At 36.1% G+C, this 21,066-nt stretch overlaps 1 protein-coding gene across 2 annotated transcripts; it reads right to left on the bottom strand.

Moving 5' to 3' along the window:
- Positions 1 to 1,074: 1,074 nt before the first annotated feature.
- Positions 1,075 to 13,281, bottom strand: LOC146732708 (galactosylceramide sulfotransferase-like). Of its 2 annotated transcripts, none has more exons than XM_085491804.1 (3): positions 13,222 to 13,281; positions 4,155 to 4,235; positions 1,075 to 3,176 (listed from the first exon to the last, which is right to left on the bottom strand). In XM_085491804.1, the coding sequence occupies exons 2-3, from the start codon at positions 4,191 to 4,193 to the stop codon at positions 2,694 to 2,696; spliced, it is 522 nt and encodes a 173-aa protein (XP_085347930.1). In that variant the 5' UTR covers positions 4,194 to 4,235; positions 13,222 to 13,281; the 3' UTR covers positions 1,075 to 2,693. The 2 variants fall into 2 exon arrangements, with proteins under 2 accessions (XP_085347930.1, XP_085347931.1); XM_085491805.1 differs by lacking the exon at positions 13,222 to 13,281 and adding an exon at positions 12,612 to 12,723.
- Between the last annotated feature and the right edge of the window lie 7,785 nt (positions 13,282 to 21,066).

A 21,066-nucleotide genomic window follows, 5' to 3' on the forward strand; every position in this document is an offset into this window, starting at 1 on the left:
ATCTCAGAGGTTTGGTTGACAAAATTAGATTTTTTTTAGATGGCGCTCTCTAGGGACCTGGACGCAACCACGTGGCCATATTTCGTCACTTGCAAGTGATAGAATGGTTCATACTACTAATTAAAACTCCATAAACCAACATGTTAGCGTTTGGGTGAATTTCTCCAACAAAACAGGTTGCAATGATCAAAATATTGTTTTAATTATTTGCAAGCACATATGTAATAGAATTCTGGCCAAAATGTTTGCACATGTTTGCCAGCCCAATCTCCTTCAATACGGATGATAAAACACACAGATTTGTCAGGCATTCTACCTTCAATATACTCAGAAAAGAGGACAGTTTTGAAATGTCTAATAGAGAGTTGTCCAAATCCACAGGTCAACAGTATTTGCCAAAGAGCAATCTCCAGACACGAGACTGACAGGTTACGTATTCGTAAGTACGTCTTCAGACGCGTTTCAGATATAATGCGGTGAAAAAAACAATTGACTTACAACAACCATATGAACGGTATAATGCTATTAAATTTGTTGGTGTGAAACCTTAATGTGCAACGTCGATATATAGCGTATATGCCAGGCTTTCCATGTTCTCATTTTGTCGATGGCCTTTACAAATTTGCACTAATGAAACAGATTATGTTTTATCAAAAATAACAATCAGAAAAATAGATCGATAGCAACAGCTATTGCCGCTTTAAAATTGGCGTGTTGAAAGTAACAGAGAAAGGGAAATGAATGAATATTTTGCTCAGCACATGGTATGAAGGTGGTTCTGTTTTTAGTGCTAGGATAGGGGGTTTGTTCATTTATGTAATAAAAGAAAATAACGAAGGATATACAAAATAATGTAAACACAATAAAATAATGGAAAAAAATGTATAATATTGTAAATACAATAAAATAAACCAATAATGGAAAAAATGTAAACAGATTAAAATATTAAAACAATAATGATATTATAATTACACAATGTTGGGTATAATATAATATATAATTTGGGATATAATAATGTAAACACAATAAAATAACGAAACAGTAATATTAATTAGAATAATCACACAATAATGATACAATAATGAAACATTTATTTATTGGTATAATACAATGCAAAATATTATAGTTTTGGGTGTATTTAAATTTAAGTTTTCTGTCGCTATTGAAAGGGCATTTTGTCAAAGAGACACAGAATTTCAGATTTTGTTATTGATGTAACTCGTTGTTTTACAAATAATGGACCACAACATTTTTGGGGGTTCCTTAAGTTACCAATATATACTTAAAATTTTGACTTGATTCTGTGGGATTCCGCATTGACTCAGGATTTCCACAATATTAGTCCCATTTGTCTACAGCACCATGGACATAAACATTTTACTTTGCCCGTACATGTATACAATGTTGTTTTCCTTGATGGGAACTCAGTAGGGGAATTGCGATCCATCGATTTTGATGTTTTATTGATCGCGTCTATCAATAACTATTTCCTTGATATAAAGGATCATGACTTTCATTATCTCTGTGTGCGCGTCTGATCTCATTTGCATGACAGAACTTCAATATATTTCTGGTTATAACATATTGGCAACATTTTGCGCAATTTTGCTGTAATTATATCAGTGCTATTCCATAAATATCACGAGTGATCGGCAAACGGTACAGTTGGAAAAAACATAGAAAAACAAATCACGTGAGTTGCTTAGATGAGGATGAGAGAATTAGAAACGTCGATGTTCACAAATGCGACATTAAAGTGCAACGTTATCGGTATGCGGAAACATGTGAAGAACCTTTCGATATAGACTTATCTGAATGACATGTACTGTACAATATTAAACGTTTAATGGTACTGTGCGATCACGACTAGGGAGATAAGCATAAATTATGATGATAATCTAAAACCTAGAATAAACAGAAAATGCTCAAATCCAAAGAGATAAATTCTATGAATCATTTTATGAATAAAAAATGATAACAAAAATGGAACAACTCAATACGTAAGCAAAACATGTCTAAAAATAACTAATATTACTTAATACGATTTCCACATCCAAAATTAGATTTGCTGATTAATTTTGAACTTTTTCGAGAATTTGTTAGGGTCTTGTCGGACTGCAATACGGCGATACCAATCTACGTTACTGTATGTCAACTGTTGACAAAGTTGTGTATTATTTCTACTTTGATAGACAAGTCGTTTCAAATTACTCCTTATAGTGCTATTTGATTGGAACAAGGCGCATTGGTTGTTATGTTCTTTCAAAAGACCCCGAAAGTGTGCCAATTCAACTTCAAAACGTGGTCCAAATTGTCGAATTTTTCCCCACAATGTTCTGTTAAAATAATTGTAAAAGAGATAATCTGCATTTGACCACTTATATACGTTGTGTCGAAATGTGTCTGTGATGGTTTCGCGTGTGGTACGTTGATTTTGTGCTAAATATACTATGTCTTCAAAACTCCAACACAGCAAATTTTTCAACAGAATCAGAGATTCGTCGAAGTATTCAAGTATAAGAACTAGGTCGAATTCTTTGTCCAGTCTCATAATGGTTTCATTCACAATAGTTTCATTGAGTGTGGATTCAAATGACAATCCAAATTCTCTCAACTGATTATTTCTACCCGTCGCATTTTTTGAGGTACGTGGTTTTTTAAGGAATGCTTGCATGGACGCCATTACTTGTTTTCTATGACTGAAAAAAATTCATATGTGACTCTACGTGCGTGGCTGGCTCTCTTAAAATAGTCACATAAATAGGGTTGTCCTCCATGAATGAGTTTATTGTTTTCCTCTTGTACGACACATGACCAGTAAGTATATTGTATTTTGAAGATGAATTAACAACGCCGCCAATCGGTGGCAGTATTATCGACTGACTGAGATGCACTTTTCGTATATGTCCGTTTTTTGTGTTACGAGTGGAAAACACGAATGAGAGTTTATTTGCATATCCGTAGCGACAAAAAATGCAATGAAGTGAAGTGCTTCCTGTTTTATGAGTTTTTATAAAGACCATATTCTCTGCTGGTTGGCACGTTGGTGGTGTGGTTGGTGCCGGTTGTGTGGTGAACCATCTACTATCACGTGACACGTTAAATGGCAGTGGTTCGGGTGTGAATATACTGTACCATGTCAAAATAGTTGCTATAAGTAGTATCGACATCAGTATCTGTAAGAAGAAATACATTTAGTGTTATAACGAACTTTATGGCCACGAGAACAAAACAATTAACTTGCAAGTACATCACCCACAAAAAATATATTAAAGGGCAGTGGTCGTCGCTCAACGTATACGCGAGATATGGGTCTCATATAAATAAAAATGGCGGCTGAGACTGTTGTGCAAATCAATGAGACGTTACTAGGCGTTAATTATATAGACGATTGGGATGCAATAAGTCGACGGCGGTAACTATCACTAGTCGCGCCCAGGGTGAAACTCATACTTTCCATTAGAAGATCACATCGGATTGTGGGAAAACCATTGTTTATCATCGCAAATGTTGCACATGCGCAGCGCGACGACCACCGCTCTTTAATAATGTAAGCATCATTATATTATATGCATATATGTACAATTGTTTGTGACCCTTGTGTCCACGCTGTACACGTGTCAAAGAATGTGAGTGTACAGATCACAGTATTCAAAATAGTCGGCCTGAACAAGTGCAAGACAAATTAGATCGTAGTCACATGACATAACATTTCAAAAAAAACTTGCCTAGATGTAATCAGGTTAATTCTGGCATGTCAGTAATCACTTTTTCTGGCGGTGATTGATACCAATCAGACAAATGTGACAAATAAGGAATTTATATAAATTGCCAATCACATTGAAATGAAGTTAATCTACATGAATGTACTCACATTCTATCTCTCTCTTTCTTCCTCTCCCTCTCCTTCTCCCACTCCTACCTCTCCGCTCTACCTCTCCCTCCAGTGATTATTGTGTAACTACTTTCTTAATTAGGTCACCTAATTCATTCTAAGTCCTCCGTCAGTACATACTAAGCAGCCACACATAAAGCATTTTTGATTGATTTCAAATGGGATTGCGTTCGGTCACTTCAACTTATTCAACTTCAACTGACTGTGTCTTAAGAACTAGTTTGAGGGTTTCGCTGTATGTAAAATAATACCAACTTACCGTCAGTTGAAAGCATTTAATGTACGACGTATTTCCCATCTCATAATACCAATGTATATCCTGTGTTATCTCAATTAATTTCTAAAAAAAAGTAGATTTTGTCAATTACTATAAATGTAAACATGTTAGCCTTTTAAAGGCGACAGTTAGTCGTACGGGCAGTGTAAATGCCAAAGTCAGACGATTATCCCTCTGTCTAGTCAATAGTTACCTATAGACCAAGGTGAAACTCTAATGATTTCGTCTCCGATCGATTTATTTGTTCTATTGCAAGATTTTGATTTTGACATCAACTCTGCTGGTAACAATTAAGGAACAGAATAAACTTGTAAAGTTTGAACTTCTCTGAGGTGTTCAAGGTGATTGCATTGATGCACAATGATTTGTCTTTTAATATTAACTATATAATTCCCTCTAATCGCAAGAAATATTCAACCTGTGACTATAACCAAAACAGACATTAGACTTGAATTATTTCTACCCACTAAATCAAGTTGTTAGTGTTGATAGTGATGGTTAGAGTAATAACAAATTGTGTGTTAGAGGTTGTTACTTTCGTTATAATGTCATGCTACTGACTCTGTGAAAGTTCACACCGGGGCAAGGTATTCTGCTTATCATGTCATCGGAACTGTGAATTAAAAATGTGATAAGGTGAACTAACAATGATAATCTAATGTTGTCATTGGTGATAATCACGTTACTGACACGTGATCAATTATTGTAGTTTTATCTTAAAAAACTCGTCTGCCATTTATCGGTTGGTGAGTGGAAATAAAAAACTTTGTTTAGTCGACAAGTTATTGCAATGCCATTTTGTTAATACTTTATATGTAACTACACATCTGCGGGGAATGTGGTGTTTAAACGTAGTTAAATTTTGGAGATCAAAAAGTCAAAGGTTGGGTTATGTAGGCTTTGTGGATTATGTATGTAATGTAGGGTTGGGCTCATAACATAATAGTTTGGTTACAGCTGCTTCAGTATATTCCATAGTGCAGTACAGTGTGTTGAATGTTCAGTAATTAAAAAAGTTGAATGATCAAAGACTAAAAGTAGTGAAATGTAAATCAGGTGCAAATAAACACCTGTCTTGCCTAGGCTTCCTACGTCCTACACAATTCACCATGTTCGTTGTTAATATTATTACAAATTTTAAAATGATCTGACAAGAACTCCAACATTCGTGTCTTGGTACCGAATTACTGAGAACAGTAATAAGGAAATAAACATAGCGATGCCAAAGACTACTTGCATGGATAATATCTCCCCATATAGAGAGGATATCATCTCCTGACATAGCAAAATAACAGCGACCACAAAGAGGGGATAACATCTGCCTACATAGATATTATAAAATCTTCCAGCATAGATATGATAACATCTCTCTACATAGAAAGAATAACAATTCCCCCACATAGATAGGATATCATCTCCTAACATAGAGAGAATAACAACTCCTCACATATAGTGGATAACATCTCCCCCACATAGAGAGGATATCATCTCCTAACATAGACAGGATAACATCTCCTCACATATAGCAGATAACATCTCCCCCACATAGAGAGGATATCATCTCCTAACATAGACAGGATAACATCTCCTCACATAGACAGGATAACATCTCTCCACATAGATAGGATATCATATCCTAACATAGAGAGGATAACAACTCCTCACATATAGCAGATAACATCTCCCCGCATAGAGAGAATATCATCTCCTAATATAGACAGGATAACATCTCCTCACATATAGCGGATAACATCTCCCCCACATAGATAGGATATCATCTCCTAACATAGAGAGGATAACAACTCCTCACATATAGCGGATAACATCTTCCCACATAGATAGGATATTATCTCCTAACATAGAGAGGATAACAACTCCTCACAAATAGCGGATAACATTTCCCCACATAGATAGGATATCATCTCGTAACATAGACAGGATAACATCTCCTCACATATAGCGGATAACATCTCCCCACATAGATAGGATATCATCTCCTAACATATAGCGGATAACATTTCCCCCACATAGATAGGATATCATCTCCTAACATAGAGAGGATAACAACTCCTCACATATAGCGGATAACATCTCCCCACATAGATAGGATATCATCCTGTAACATAGAGAAGATAACAACTCCTCACATATAGCGGATAACATCTCCCCACATAGATAGGATATCATCTCCTAACATAGAGAAGATAACAACTCCTCACATATAGCGGATAACATCTCCCCACATAGATAGGATATCATCTCCTAACATAGAGAGGATAACAACTCCTCACATATAGCGGATAACATCTCCCCGCATAGAGAGGATATCATCTCCTAACATAGACAGGATAACATCTCCTCACATATAGCGCAGATAACATTTCCCCAAATAGATAGGATAACATCTCTTATAGAGAGGATAACATCTCCCCACATAGATAAATAACATCTTCTCGCATACATATGGTAACATCTCACATACAGAGGATACTACCTCCTCAAATAGATAGCATAACATCTCATATAAAAAACATAACATCTTACATACAGAGGATACCACCTCCTCAAATAGATAGAATAACATCTGCAAAGAGACGATAACATCTCCTCAAATAGATAGGATAACATCTCCTCACATAGAGAGGAAAACATCTCACATAAAAGGAGTAACCTCTCACATAGTGAGGTTACCATCTGGCAACATAGATAGGATAAAATCTCACATAGAGAGGATAAAATCTCCTCACATACAGAGAATAATATTTTCCCACATAGAGAGGATAATATCTTCACACTTATATAGGATAACCTCTACTCACATAGAGAGGATAGCATCTCCTCGTATATAGAGGATAACATCTCCTCACATAAAGAGGATAACATCTCCCTCACATAGAGAGGATAACATATCCTCACATACAAACGATAACATCTTCTCACATACAGAGGATAATATCTTCCTACATTAATATGATAATATTTTCCCACAAAGATAGGATAATATCTTCCCACATAGAGGATAACATCTCCTCACATAGAGAGGATAACATCTTTTCTGACATAGATAGGATATCTTCCCACATAGGTAAGATAACATCTGCCCACATCGAGAAGATAACATCTCCTCACATAGTGGGGATAACATCTCCTCACATAGAGAGGATAATATAATCTCACATAAAGAGGATATCATAAGGATAATGATTTCCAAAATAGATGGGATAATATCTCTTTACATAGACAGGATAATGTAATCTCACATAAAGTGGATAACAGAGGGATAATATCTTCCCGCATGGATAGGATAATATCTTCCCACCTAGTTAAGATAGGATAACATCTCCTTACATAGATAGGAAACCATCTCCTCACATAAGACGATAACATCTCCTCACATGGAGAGGTTAACATATTTTCATGAAGAGAGAATGCCATCTCTTCACATATAGGATACCATATACCCACATCGATAGAATAACATATGCCTACAAAGATAGGATAACATCTTCTCGCATAGAGCAGATATCCATCCATATGGGGAAAACAACGTACTGGGCAATTTCTAGTTGACATTTGTTTGGCAAATTTCAACCGAATTCGTGCATTTATTGCGGACTTCTAGTGTTTGAAAGATTAAATTTCATGGTTTCTACAGTGACCTCTATTTTTATTGAGATCTAAATATATACAGTGATCATATGGTCTCAATACATTATAACAGTGTATATGATTAGTTATTACTTAATACATATTGGCAAATTCTGCATAACAAAATACTGCAGTAGAATAGATACAATGTTCATGCTTTCAGTACTCACTTGCCTACATAAAGTTAGTTTTTTTTTTACTTCTCTTGTTTTGTAATATGTGAAGATGTCAATATTATGAGCTTGTTACGAGAATACCTCAAAGTACCTCAAAGCGGGAGTATCGACCAACGCGCAGTGGAAGTCGATGAGACGACGTACTGTTTGAGTTCATACTTTGAGTTATCCTCGTAATAACCTTATTATTATTATTTTTTTTCCTTTCAAGGACACATCATGGGAATGCCGAAATCCAAAAAGTTTAGAACAGAATCAGCGAAATGCTTTGTGTGAAGTCCGGTCAATCACATAGACAGGATAACATCTCCTCACATATAGCACGGATAACATTTCCCCAAATAGATAGGATAACATCTCTTATAGAGAGGATAACATCTCCCCACATAGATAAATAACATCTTCTCGCATACATATGGTAACATCTCACATACAGAGGATACTACCTCCTCAAATAGATAGCATAACATCTCATATAAAAAACATAACATCTTACATACGGAGGATACCACCTCCTCAAATAGATAGCATAACATCTGCAAAGAGACGATAACATCTCCTCAAATAGATAGGATAACATCTCCTCACATAGAGAGGAAAACATCTCACATAAAAGGAGTAACCTCTCACATAGAGAGGTTACCATCTGGCAACATAGATAGGATAAAATCTCACATAGAGAGGATAAAATCTCCTCACATACAGAGAATAATATTTTCCCACATAGAGAGGATAATATCTTCCCACTTATATAGGATAACCTCTACTCACATAGAGAGGATAGCATCTCCTCGTATATATAGGATAACATCTCCCTCACATAGAGAGGATAACATATCCTCACATACAAACGATAACATCTTCTCACATACAGAGGATAATATCTTCCTACATTAATATGATAATATTTTCCCACAAAGATAGGATAATATCTTCCCACATAGAGGATAACATCTCCTCACATAGAGAGGATAACATCTTTTCTGACATAGATAGGATATCTTCCCACATAGGTAGGATAACATCTGCCCACATCGAGAAGATAACATCTCCTCACATAGTGGGGATAACATCTCCTCACATAGAGAGGATAATATAATCTCACATAAAGAGGATATCATAAGGATAATGATTTCCAAAATAGATGGGATAATATCTCCTTACATAGACAGGAAACCATTCCCTTACATAGATAGGATAATGTAATCTCACATAAAGTGGATAACAGAGGGATAATATCTTCCCGCATGGATAGGATAATATCTTCCCACCTAGTTAAGATAGGATAACATCTCCTTACATATATAGGAAACCATCTCCTCACATAAGACGATAACATCTCCTCACATGGAGAGGTTAACATATTTTCATGTAGAGAGAATGCCATCTCTTCACATATAGGATACCATATACCCACATCGATAGAATAACATATGCCTACAAAGATAGGATAACATCTTCTCGCATAGAGCAGATATCCATCCATATGGGGAAAACAACGTACTGGGCAATTTCTAGTTGACATTTTTTTGGCAAATTTCAACCGAATTCGTGCATTTATTGCGGACTTCTAGTGTTTGAAAGATTAAATTTCATGGTTTCTACAGTGACCTCTATTTTTATTGAGATCTAAATATATACAGTGATCATATGGTCTCAATACATTATAACAGTGTATATGATTAGTTATTACTTAATACATATTGGCAAATTCTGCATAACAAAATACTGCAGTAGAATAGATACAATGTTCATGCTTTCAGTACTCACTTGCCTACATAAAGTTAGTTTTTTTTTACTTCTCTTGTTTTGTAATATGTGAAGATGTCAATAATATGAGCTTGTTACGAGAATACCACAAAGTACCTCAAAGCGGGAGTATCGACCAACGCGCAGTGGAAGTCGATGAGACGACGTACTGTTTGAGTTCATACTTTGAGTTATCCTCGTAATAACCTTATTATTATATATCTTTTCCTTTCAAGGACACATCATGGGAATGCCGAAATCCAAAAAGTTTAGAACAGAATCAGCGAAATGCTTTGTGTGAAGTCCGGTCAATCACGGGTGGCAGCCATGTTTGTTTTTATTATTAGAGGACTCTTACGCGCGTAAAAATTCCATATTTGGAATTCGCATTTCCTTATATCATAAGATGAAAATGTCCAGTAAAATACTGCAAAGTTACGGCACGCTGAAACTTATGGCGTTATGGTGACAGATGTATAATAATTCCTAATATGCTAGTTACTGGCATCACGTGACTTTATGCATCCTCTCTCCATAACTAGTTCCCATGGCACTTCGCGTTCCTATATTTGTTTAATTGACTCTTAACAGAGGGAAAACAATATGCATTTAACGAAGACAGAATTGTGATAACTATGAAAAACTAATATGTGCCAACATTAAATTGTTATACCGCGTAGAGGCGAGAAACGCTATTTAATGTAATTCAATGTCTGCACCGTCACAAATAACAAAAGTTTTCTTCTAAATTGCATGTTGATTACTGCCATACTTCAGTGTGGTAAATTTTCACCTTGGCAAGCGTTAAATCACAAAGCTGAAATCGCAGTGCACGTCCAGGCAAAGATGACAGCGTTACAGTGGTTATAAATTAAGATACAAAATTAAATGAACAATCGTAGGTCAGTGGTACACCTGTAATACCTACTGAACTACTGAACAAGACCACTGATAACAAAGTTGTTGCAGTGCGAACATTTTGCCTCCCCTCATATGAAGTGGACAAAACAGGCATTACAAATTCGTCGTTGAATCTAGAAATCGATTTTAGCTTTACTTATAAGTTTTATTTTCTCTATTCCAACGATATGCTACTTGGTTCGACATCGGTTATCTGCAGGCACACGGAGAAATGACAAATGATGTAGTAAATCTAATTTACTCATATGCTTTAATTATCGTGTTGCCCAATGTCTGAGATGCTGAATTGTTCGAGTTACGGATATCCAGTGAGGAAAACATCGCCCAATTTTGCAAAACCACGCCCAAATTGTAACTCGATGTCCAACAGAAATGTCAACGTTTGACGTTGATATAAGTACAGGCTTTTATAATGGCGGCAACAACTTTGGCTATACTTGGATTACGTACCAGGACTCAGAACGTCCGAAAATCACGAAGGTTACTAGTTTTCTTATTGATGACAGAATTACGAAGAAATAGTACGACCCAAAAAACATTCGGATATAACTCCAAGGTCGTTAGTTCAAGTGTACTTTAAGCTGGAGGGTCGTCACCTGCGCACGCGCGAGAATTGAGTCCCAAGCGACGATAACAACACACGCTAAAAGCGCAAAGGCTCATGGGTAGACGCTTGTTTGTAAACAATGACACGCTATGGCCATCTAACACATGGACAGGTGACGACTCCCTTGCTTTAAAGTATTTTAAAGGACTTCCAATAAGATAACTTCTGAAAATTTTCCAGTTTTGTTTTAAACACTAAAACATCGCTAATGACAGGGATTTCATAAAAACGAGTACAGAGAGTTTTAAATCCCTATGCAAAAACGTGGATTCGTAAATGTTTACAAATATGGCGATACAAGAGGGTCGGCAAAGATATTTTCGTAAGCTGTAATCAATTTTCGCAATAAGGTAATTTAAATAAATAAAAAAATCGTAGACATGGACAAGATGTAAAATATAAACAGTCATTTTATTCGTCTGTAATTTGTATAATTATCTTATTTTTTGTAAGCGTATGAAATATTTTCCGCATTAAATGTCGTAATTCGTACGCAATTCTCAATTTACTAAATATATTATAAAAATGTGAAATGTGATTAGAAATTTGCTTTATCTGTAAAGTGTAAAAATCAATTTGTTACTGTAAATGTAACTTTCATTTTATTTCCTGTGAAAACCTAAAATGTCTTTTTTATTTTTGGTAATCTGTAACAACTATCCCCCATTGCCCCCTTCATACAATGAGCTACCAACATGAACTTTGTTACGAAAACTTATACTTTGATCGGCAAAACAACGGTATAACTGCAAAACAGCAGTATAAACATTAAAGATTTATTTAAAAAAATTAACAGCAAAGTGTTTTTACATGCATGTTCATTTCTATTCGAGTAGAAAGTCCAAACAGAATCACTTATAATTCAACATAGGTTACCGTGACTATGCTACGGCAGCGCGCGCCCTCTCACAAGTGACCGTGACTGTGCACAACCAGCGGGTGAAGAATACCGAAATTACCGAGACGTCCAGTCCTCTATTGAAGCCACGAGGCCCGGCAAATGAGTCAATTGATCCATATCTAACTTTGTTTTAGTAAAAACACGTGACGTTTCAGGCTATTCTGTCGCTGGAAGGATGTTGAGGTGAAGTACTGTGCTGTCTGGATTGCCAAAAAGTAATTTCTGTGTGTGAAAAAACGTTGTACCCATGTACGACGTTAATAATAATAATAATAATAATAATAATAATAATAATAATAATAATAATAATAATAATAATAATAATAATAATAATATTGTTATTAGCCTTTGAAACGGCGTAAAAAGTAACATACGCGTCAATAATGTTGTGTTTGGTGTCTTTCTTGTATGTCGATATCAACAATAGATCTCCGTACCGAGGTAGTAATGAATACAGCTGAACTCCATTAAGTCACAACAGTCGAACTTGGTCAGAAGTAATCGCCGTGGTGTGAGATCAATAATTATCATCTTCTTTCGTGTTTGTTTGTCTCGTGTATTTTTATACAGTATAGACACTGACACCGCTTCACTGATATGTTGTTCATTTCAATAACTCGTATGGTTGTTATGTTGTCGATTTCAGCGAATAAAAGCATTGCTTACCAGCGCTTCTACGTCACTAAAATCAACACTCTCTGTTTGTGTATCAAACAGTATTTTATATTACCGTGATATGACTCGTTACTGTCTGTAGTAAAACATCGACTACAGATAAAATGATCTTAATACCCATTAATACCCAACCCAACCCACTCACTCACTCACTCACTCACCGAAACATTAACACCCAATCCACTGGCCAAATTCAACCACTGACTGAGATCAAATCTGACCGAGCTCGGTCGTCGCCGTACTAATGAGAACCCGCGCCTGGCGCGCCTCCCCCTAAATCCGCGCCTGATATCTGAAATGTGTGTTCACATTGTTCACGAAAAATAATAAATGACATAGACATGAATTTTAGTTTAACCAACTTTAACCTACCTTGTTTTTTGCTGTGATCGACAATAACCGATGTTAGTAGTCCCGTATCTAAAGGAATGTAGCCGAAACGTAAACATAGGACAAAAGCACGCGTACACAATACGTCAAACTTTGCAACCAACAAGATTGAAGGTGGTCAAAAAGTGATAGTGCACGCGAGACCGATAGTGAAACAATGCAAAGAGTACTGTAAATTTGACAATTATAAAGTTTATAAAACTAGTTCAGTCCCGGGCGTACTACAATGTACGTACATCATAGTCCGGTTCACTCAGTGATTCGATATTAACACAAGTACACACTCAAACATGACCCTATCTCCCTGTTAAAATATGAGTGTCCCAACTTTACTTAAGAGGCAGCTCTTTCTTATGCTAACGATGTATTGGTTGAAAGGCTTGCATGAAGTATATATTTTTGACTCACGTTTGTGCGTCTGTGTACGAGCGTGTCCACTGATTTCTCAAGAGCCAATTATCCGATTTTTATGAAACTTGGTACATACGCCCTTTTTTCAGAAACCATGCCCACTTTTGCAAAACCACGCCCAAATTGCATCTCGATATCCAACAGGAACTTCAACGTTTGACGTTGATGGAAGTACAGGTTTTTATAATGGCGGCAACAACTTTGGCTTTAGAGTGAGCATTCCAAAGAACAGTTCCTGTCAACATATGGTAATACTTGTAATGTAGATTTCGTTTACATATTATTGTTAATTTATATGTGAAAACATTTCAATATAATTATTTCACTTTCAGGATCTCCATACATTTTTAACCCAAAATGTCGGCCATCTTAATTGACTTGTGATGTGTCATGTATAAGTGAAGTTTGAAACATCAATTCAGTCAATGCATGTCATTCTCGGAGATATGACGATAAACAGCATTAGTTAAGAATATGTCCAGCAGTTAGTAATTTTGTTTTCAAGCACAGTTACGCACATAAAGGTCATATCGCGAGCATTACAGTGTACAAAATCAAAACAAAATATGTTTATATCTAGAACTAAGATTCTATTTTAGTTCGACAATATGCTTGATTTTTATGCATAGTAAAATGGTCATTTATGTGAATATGTGCGATATTGTGTGTATTAACTAATATGTAATGCATGACCAAGTGTGAATGAAATCTTTCTAAGCACAACTAAGATATTGTGTTGAAATATCAGAATTACTTGATTGAATGAACACATTTTCCACTTTCCTGTTTACATAAGAACGAATCATCATAATAAAATCACAGATGACCAGCTGGGAAAAAGCATATTTAAAAAGAAAAAAATCAGATTCTATATAGACCACACAACATGTTTGTCACAGAATTATTTGAGAATTATATACAAATATTTAGGAACAATGCTGCCAACGTTCAAACGTTCACAGTTTCTTATTTCTATAACATATTTACAAAAATTCTCGGCACACATCCTTGAATAAGTTGAAAATATCTTCAAAATGGTCGCTATATCATTTTTGCGTTTGAATTATACACAATTTTAACAAATATGCAACAAATGTGATTGAAAACGAGAATCATTTGAATAACATATACTTATTTGGTAAGTTTTGCGAAAAATTATTTCATGCTACATAGCATATTTGTATGTGACTGTATTTCGCAATAGGTGCACTTATGTGAATAGTGCAAAATATCCAAAATTTCATTAAAGAATTATTAATTTGCAGACATTATTTTTTTGACATTTAGACATGATCTGGAATTAGGTTAATTAATTAATTCAAAACTACCTTTCCAATAAATTATTTGTTTCTGTTAGGTAATCTGAATCAGTTCTGTGTTGTTATAAAATCAAACGCGGTGCAAAACTTTCAAACAAAGTATTATACTACAGTGGTTGGATCAACTGCAATTTTATTTGTTTAACTCCGTTTGCGTCTAAAAATAACTCGGTTGAACGAGTGCATCCTCGTTCTCAATGCTGAGATTGTATATTACACTCGTACACCGAAAACTATACCGATTTTCTACATCTGCAAAATGTCTAATAGCGCTGTAGTCACAGCCGAACATTGTGTCAAACGCGGGCATCAAATACTTAGCCATCCTTGTTCACAGCTCTGCAACTTCTAGTTTTTTCTCCGATGATAAACAAAATCTCCTAGTTCAGACCCCTGAAATTGATCACTTCAAATAACGATAGTCGTCGAACGATGTGAGCAATCACAATTTTGAAAGTCCGCTAGCTCATATTATTCCCTGTCACAATAGCAAAATTGAAGGCATTTTGTTCAGTAGGTCTCTCATAGGGTATAACGAAAATAAATATGGAAAAATTAAATGTGGATAGTATGCATTCAAGTTCAAGTGACAAATTGTTGTCTGTTGTGCAGCGTCATCCATAAGCATAACTGCATATAGTCATTGTGAAGTTATTACATTAAAGTAAACACAATAAATTTCGGTCATTTTGCAAAAAATCCAAAAAGTCAGCAAAACAAGGTGACTGCTCTTTTCGTGTAAAGTGTCTTTCACATACGCGCACATGAAGTTGGTCAGTTATATCGCTATCTAGAAACAACGGCCACAAATATGCGCCGTTTTTGTCCGAAATCCAAGACATCGATGCAATCATTAACATCGCCAGAAATGGATGGTCAAGATGGCCGCCAATACCTAATTTGCATATCGTTTTCATTGAACTTGAGTTGGTATTGTTCGCCTATACAATTGCACTGGAGTGCCAGGAATAAAACGAAAAACCGGCAAAATGTGTACTTGCTTTGTTTAATTCCACTTATGTTCACTCTGAAATAGACACTTAATGACTTTGTCATTCACACTCAAGAGAGACTGCACTAAAATCATGCAACGTTGATTGCCATATTTACCGTAAAAAATCCAATAGGATTCACAATTTTTCACAACAGTGTACATAGCGTATATGCTGTTACAGTCAAATAGTGCAGTTTTGACAACGATAAAATCAGTTGACAGCGAGCGAAAGTTGATCGTGTGCGCTCGGTTTAAGAAAGTTAAAAACAAAAAGGTCACACAATTGATGACCTTTCAGATCATGAACGCATTATTAGCAGCCAAAATAACGCCAACATTTGGAAGGTTTTTACCTGATCGCCAGCAGCGCTGCTCTCCAGTTTAATCCAATTAATGACAGGAAGTAAACTAAGTGCGGTAATTTACCGCTATTTTTCCGTTATAGCCAGATAAACATTATTGAAAAAAATATCGAATGTTTTGGCTACTACCGCCATATTGCTTGTCTCATAGTCGATGTCAAAGGTCATATTTGTCGTGTTAAATAGCCGTAGTCTGTGTCCTTTGAAATTACGTGAATGTTTCGTCTTCACTTCGAATCCTTTCATTGAGTTGATGGGGGTCTATTGTGTCGCCTATTGTCCTCCTAATGAGAGTGCCATCCCGTAATTTGAATATCCAAAGTATTATTCCACTGACTCGTGTTGTTGGATGGCTTGTTGGGATCAGCCAACAGAAACAACTCTACATTGCCTACTTTCCTTGTGGCTGCAATATGGTACATGTTGTCAGGACCTAGTAAACTGGTATACTGGGAGATTCCTTGGTTATATGCACAATGTTATGCAGCTGAACAAAGAAAACAATTAGGAAAAACAGCTTGGGTTACGAAAACAAAGAACCACACATAATAACAAAGGACTGGGCTGGACCCTTGAAAACAATGGATTAAGATCTTAATTCACACCTTCTTGGCTCTTGCATCTAATTAAAGGCAGAACCCCCTGAGTCAACAGGAAATCATTAGAATACACCCCAAGCTGACAGGAAATGACTTTTGACCAGCTTCTATTGTTCATTTCTGGCAATGCTGATCAAACTGTTCTCATAAGACGCTTTGGCCACACATTTGATATACAAAATAACGAGTCTTTTGGTTAAATCAAGTCAGGTGCACCAGTACACATTAGAAGCCTTTAGATCTATTCAGCACTTTTCTGAAGCGAGATGATGAAAACAATCGCGAAAGGCTTGGATCCTAAAGGATAGAAGAATTAAAGAAAAACGCAAGACTAATAGGTCACGAGCCCTCCAGGCTTTGGCCCTTAATCCCAATGCTAACAAAGGGGCCTCAATCTTCTACAGGTTTTGCAAAAGCCATTTCAAAAGAGTGGCCATAAAATCCTTTGTTATGCACTATTCACTACACGCATTCAATTTAAAATAAACATGTTACTTGAAAAATATGGGCTGTTATATAGAGTAAAGTTTACCGTAATGTATACGAAAAATCAGCCGTGGATCCAAATTCGTAGCTGTGTGTGTGTGTGTGTTATTGCACGTTATAACCAATGTTGTACCAGGAAGTCCCCTCTAAGGGCTTTAAAGAGGAAGAACAGGTAAACGCTAAAAATGTAAAAATTGTCTCCCTCAAGCACCAAAATGATCGTTGATAAAAACAACCGCACGTAACTTAGCTGTGTATCCATAGCTCTTCTTGTGTTCATCTTTAGCTTTTGTGATGGCATTTTAGTCACTTTTGATCCATTTGCTGACTTTAGATACAAGGATTTTATCGACACAGAAAGGTTATAGACGTGTGACACCAAACGCTATTGCAAATAAAAAGTGAAAAAGAAGAATATTTCTTGCATCACACCATCGAAAATACCGCCAATCGATACGTTTATTAAACTCTCAGTAAAGCGAAAGCCACGAAAAGAACGATTACTTGGATGTTCTTTTTGCTGTGATTTCGTGCTCCAGACCACACGTAACCCAGATGGCAGCCATTTTCATCGTGTCGAACGAGGACTAAATGAAGAGTAATAATAGAGTAACCTCATTCAGCCAAATAATTGTGTCCTCCTTTTACCTGAATAAGGTGACCAGTGGCGGATCCAGAGGGGCGGGGGGGGCATGCCCCGCCCCAAAAAAACGCATGACGATTCATATCATCTGGATTACGCATAGCTTCTCTGCGATTTTCGTTCCGTATATCTTAAGCGAAGCTCCCCCCCCCCAATCCGCCACTGAAGGTGACTGTCACTGGAGTTACGTGACAAAAATGTTTTGAAAACAACTTCAAACAGATCATAGTCGGTGTTCATGATAGTGAGTGTTCAATAAACATACTATTGATTGGTAATAGTAAATATACGAGATATGTCAGAATTGTAGAAGCAGGTACACGGTAGGTACTATTGAGATCCCGGGTCGGGAAAGCGAATCAAACTAAGCTATATCTGATCTATCTACATGACATAGAGGTGAACAAACAGTGCAGGCTTGACCAACAGCAGATCAATGCATAAAGTAAGATAATTTGACAGAACTATTCGTACAATTGTTGTACAACGTACGCACGGCTTAGTCTGATTCACTCATTGACGTTTTCGAGATAAGTACTTAATGCTCAGGTATGACCTGACATTACCTTGACCCAAATAGAGGCGTCTTAATATTATGCTAATGATCCGTTGGTTGAAAGGCTATCTAAATATGGATGTAAAGCGTATGCTGCAGTAATGTTTGAAACCACGCAGTGACATATTTATATTATACGTTCCCGATCATTTTATGTCGAAGGTACTGGTCACAACTATAATAAAACTTTCAAAGTCAATAAGTGTCTAATTTTAAACGCCCGCTTCATATTCTGCATTTAATATTACCAGTCTAAAAATGTAAATGGTGCCTCACATATTTTCAAAGTAGAAATACAACTTTAAATAGTATAAATCATTTCCCTCATCGACATTTATGGCTTAGTAACATGCCCGCCAACATTGTCCAATTCGTGTTATTATGAAGGACCTTAAAATTAGTATAACACAAATCTGTGGTAAGTAAAGTTGACATTTGAGGGCGCTATTTAATTTGTATTATTTTTGGTGATTTCTACTGATCTGTTTTGTAGATATGTGCACAATGAATAACAATGAAATTCATTTGCATATTTCCCATGACACATAGCACTGAGCAAGCCAGTCAAGCTTCTTGTAGTGTTTGGGAGTCAGCATGTCAAGTCGGTATTCATGATGTCCAAGAAACCGTCTGCCAGTTTCAACGTCAAACCATTATTCAAAACTCCTGGGAACTGGTCAAAACTACCACATACTACTATCATAATGCAGCCATAGTGCTTTTCTACCGAAATTACGTGCTTGGTGATTCTCTTGTTAGATTTGCCCTCTCGTGCATACGTACTCAACGCATCATTGAAACATCATTTGGCGATTTGCATTTCGTCTTATTAATGTTAGGCGCTTCTTACTCAAATTGCCAATACATTATCTGGGCATACGGACCAACTCTTCTATCATTCATCCATCTTTCAATATAATGCTAATAGGTATAAATTGATTTAAAACCTAATATTTATTGCTGTATATTCGTTTTTATGTATGTTTTTAGTGGTGTATTTATACAAGTGTTTGGGATATCATAAATTTTACATTTTATAGAACGCTCCAGTATTGTAAGTTGTGTTTACTTTATTGCCTATCATTTGTAATGTACGATCCATGGTGTGTCTCCCTCTCACTGGCGTTTGACTGTGGTAGATGTTGTAATATATCTGGCTTTGTCGTGTCGAGATATGCAGTACTTGTGTGTTACTATAATTGTTTTGTATTAAATGCATATTTATGTCAATGCTTGTGTTTCCTGGTAATTAATCTTACTCGAGGAGAAGGCGAACTTAAAATAATATGCAAAAAAAACTGTACAATAGAGAACATTGAAATACACGAAACTACAGATCAAATTGTCGATCGTTCAATCAATCCGTCCAGAAGTGACAGAATATTAGATCGAAGTAACACATAGCATCGGCGAGAAATTGAAAACCCAAGGAGAACAAGTGTCGTCCACTTCTTAAGCAGACACAAATTATCTGGTACTGTACCTACTGAAACTGGCAAATGAGAAAGCACAAACCATGAACTATAGATCTTTGTGGTAATGAATTTTAAAGAATCGCTTAATATTAAGTAAATGTCGTTTTAATTTATAATTGATTTTTATCATATGCCAAACTATTCACTCGAAACATTAAATGGCCACATGATCTGCGTTTTTTTTTTAATCAATACCTTTTCTGTGTCCATGATTCCTTCTTTTAGGCATGATTTAAAAACTGAATCATATGACAGCGTATTGTATTGTCGACACGTTAATTTGACAACTATTTACTACCTTATACTAAAATTCACACTTACAGTCCGGTTAGACTTAAAATACACCACAAATATTCACTTTTGAGATATCATTTTTGGTATGTGTTGGTTGTTGGATATTTCAGCTCCGTCGTCTCGTACTTAGTAATTCGAACTTCCCAGTTTGCGTAAAAAGGGAGAGTTACGCGATTTCGACATAGAAAATGCCTTTGCTTCATTATTTGCTGAGGGACAGCCGCTTAGGTATGTGCTCTGTAACTTGCAGCACATGAACCTAAAAACGTTAGGCCATCAAACAAAAATGATGTTGTAATAAAGTCCAAAAATTACGTTCGAGGTTTTGATTTCCATTCCTCTCAAGAGTCAAAATGGTATATGCCTCCATTTTACGCCAAGACTCGAAAAAGTCTTTTTTTGCTTGACGTGTTCATTCGCCTTCAATTACGTTTCAGTGGCCGTCACTGTCGCATTCTGAGTCTTGCTGATAACATTTTGGTTCAAATTCACGTAGTTATCGCCGAGGAAATTCAAGAAATCTTCCATTTCATTGTCAACTAACGTGTATGAAATCAAATTAGCATAACAAGGCGTTTGAATGTTGTCGCCATTTTATTACGTTTCAAAATGATTAAAAATGTGGGTGTGGTTTTCTTTCATAGTCTTGTTGATAATACGGACAAATATGCTTCTGTGACCGAGGTCG

This window comes from Saccoglossus kowalevskii, chromosome 17 (genome assembly GCF_978046115.1).
Source record: "Saccoglossus kowalevskii chromosome 17, keSacKowa6.1, whole genome shotgun sequence".
Taxonomy (NCBI): Eukaryota; Metazoa; Hemichordata; class Enteropneusta; family Harrimaniidae; genus Saccoglossus; species Saccoglossus kowalevskii.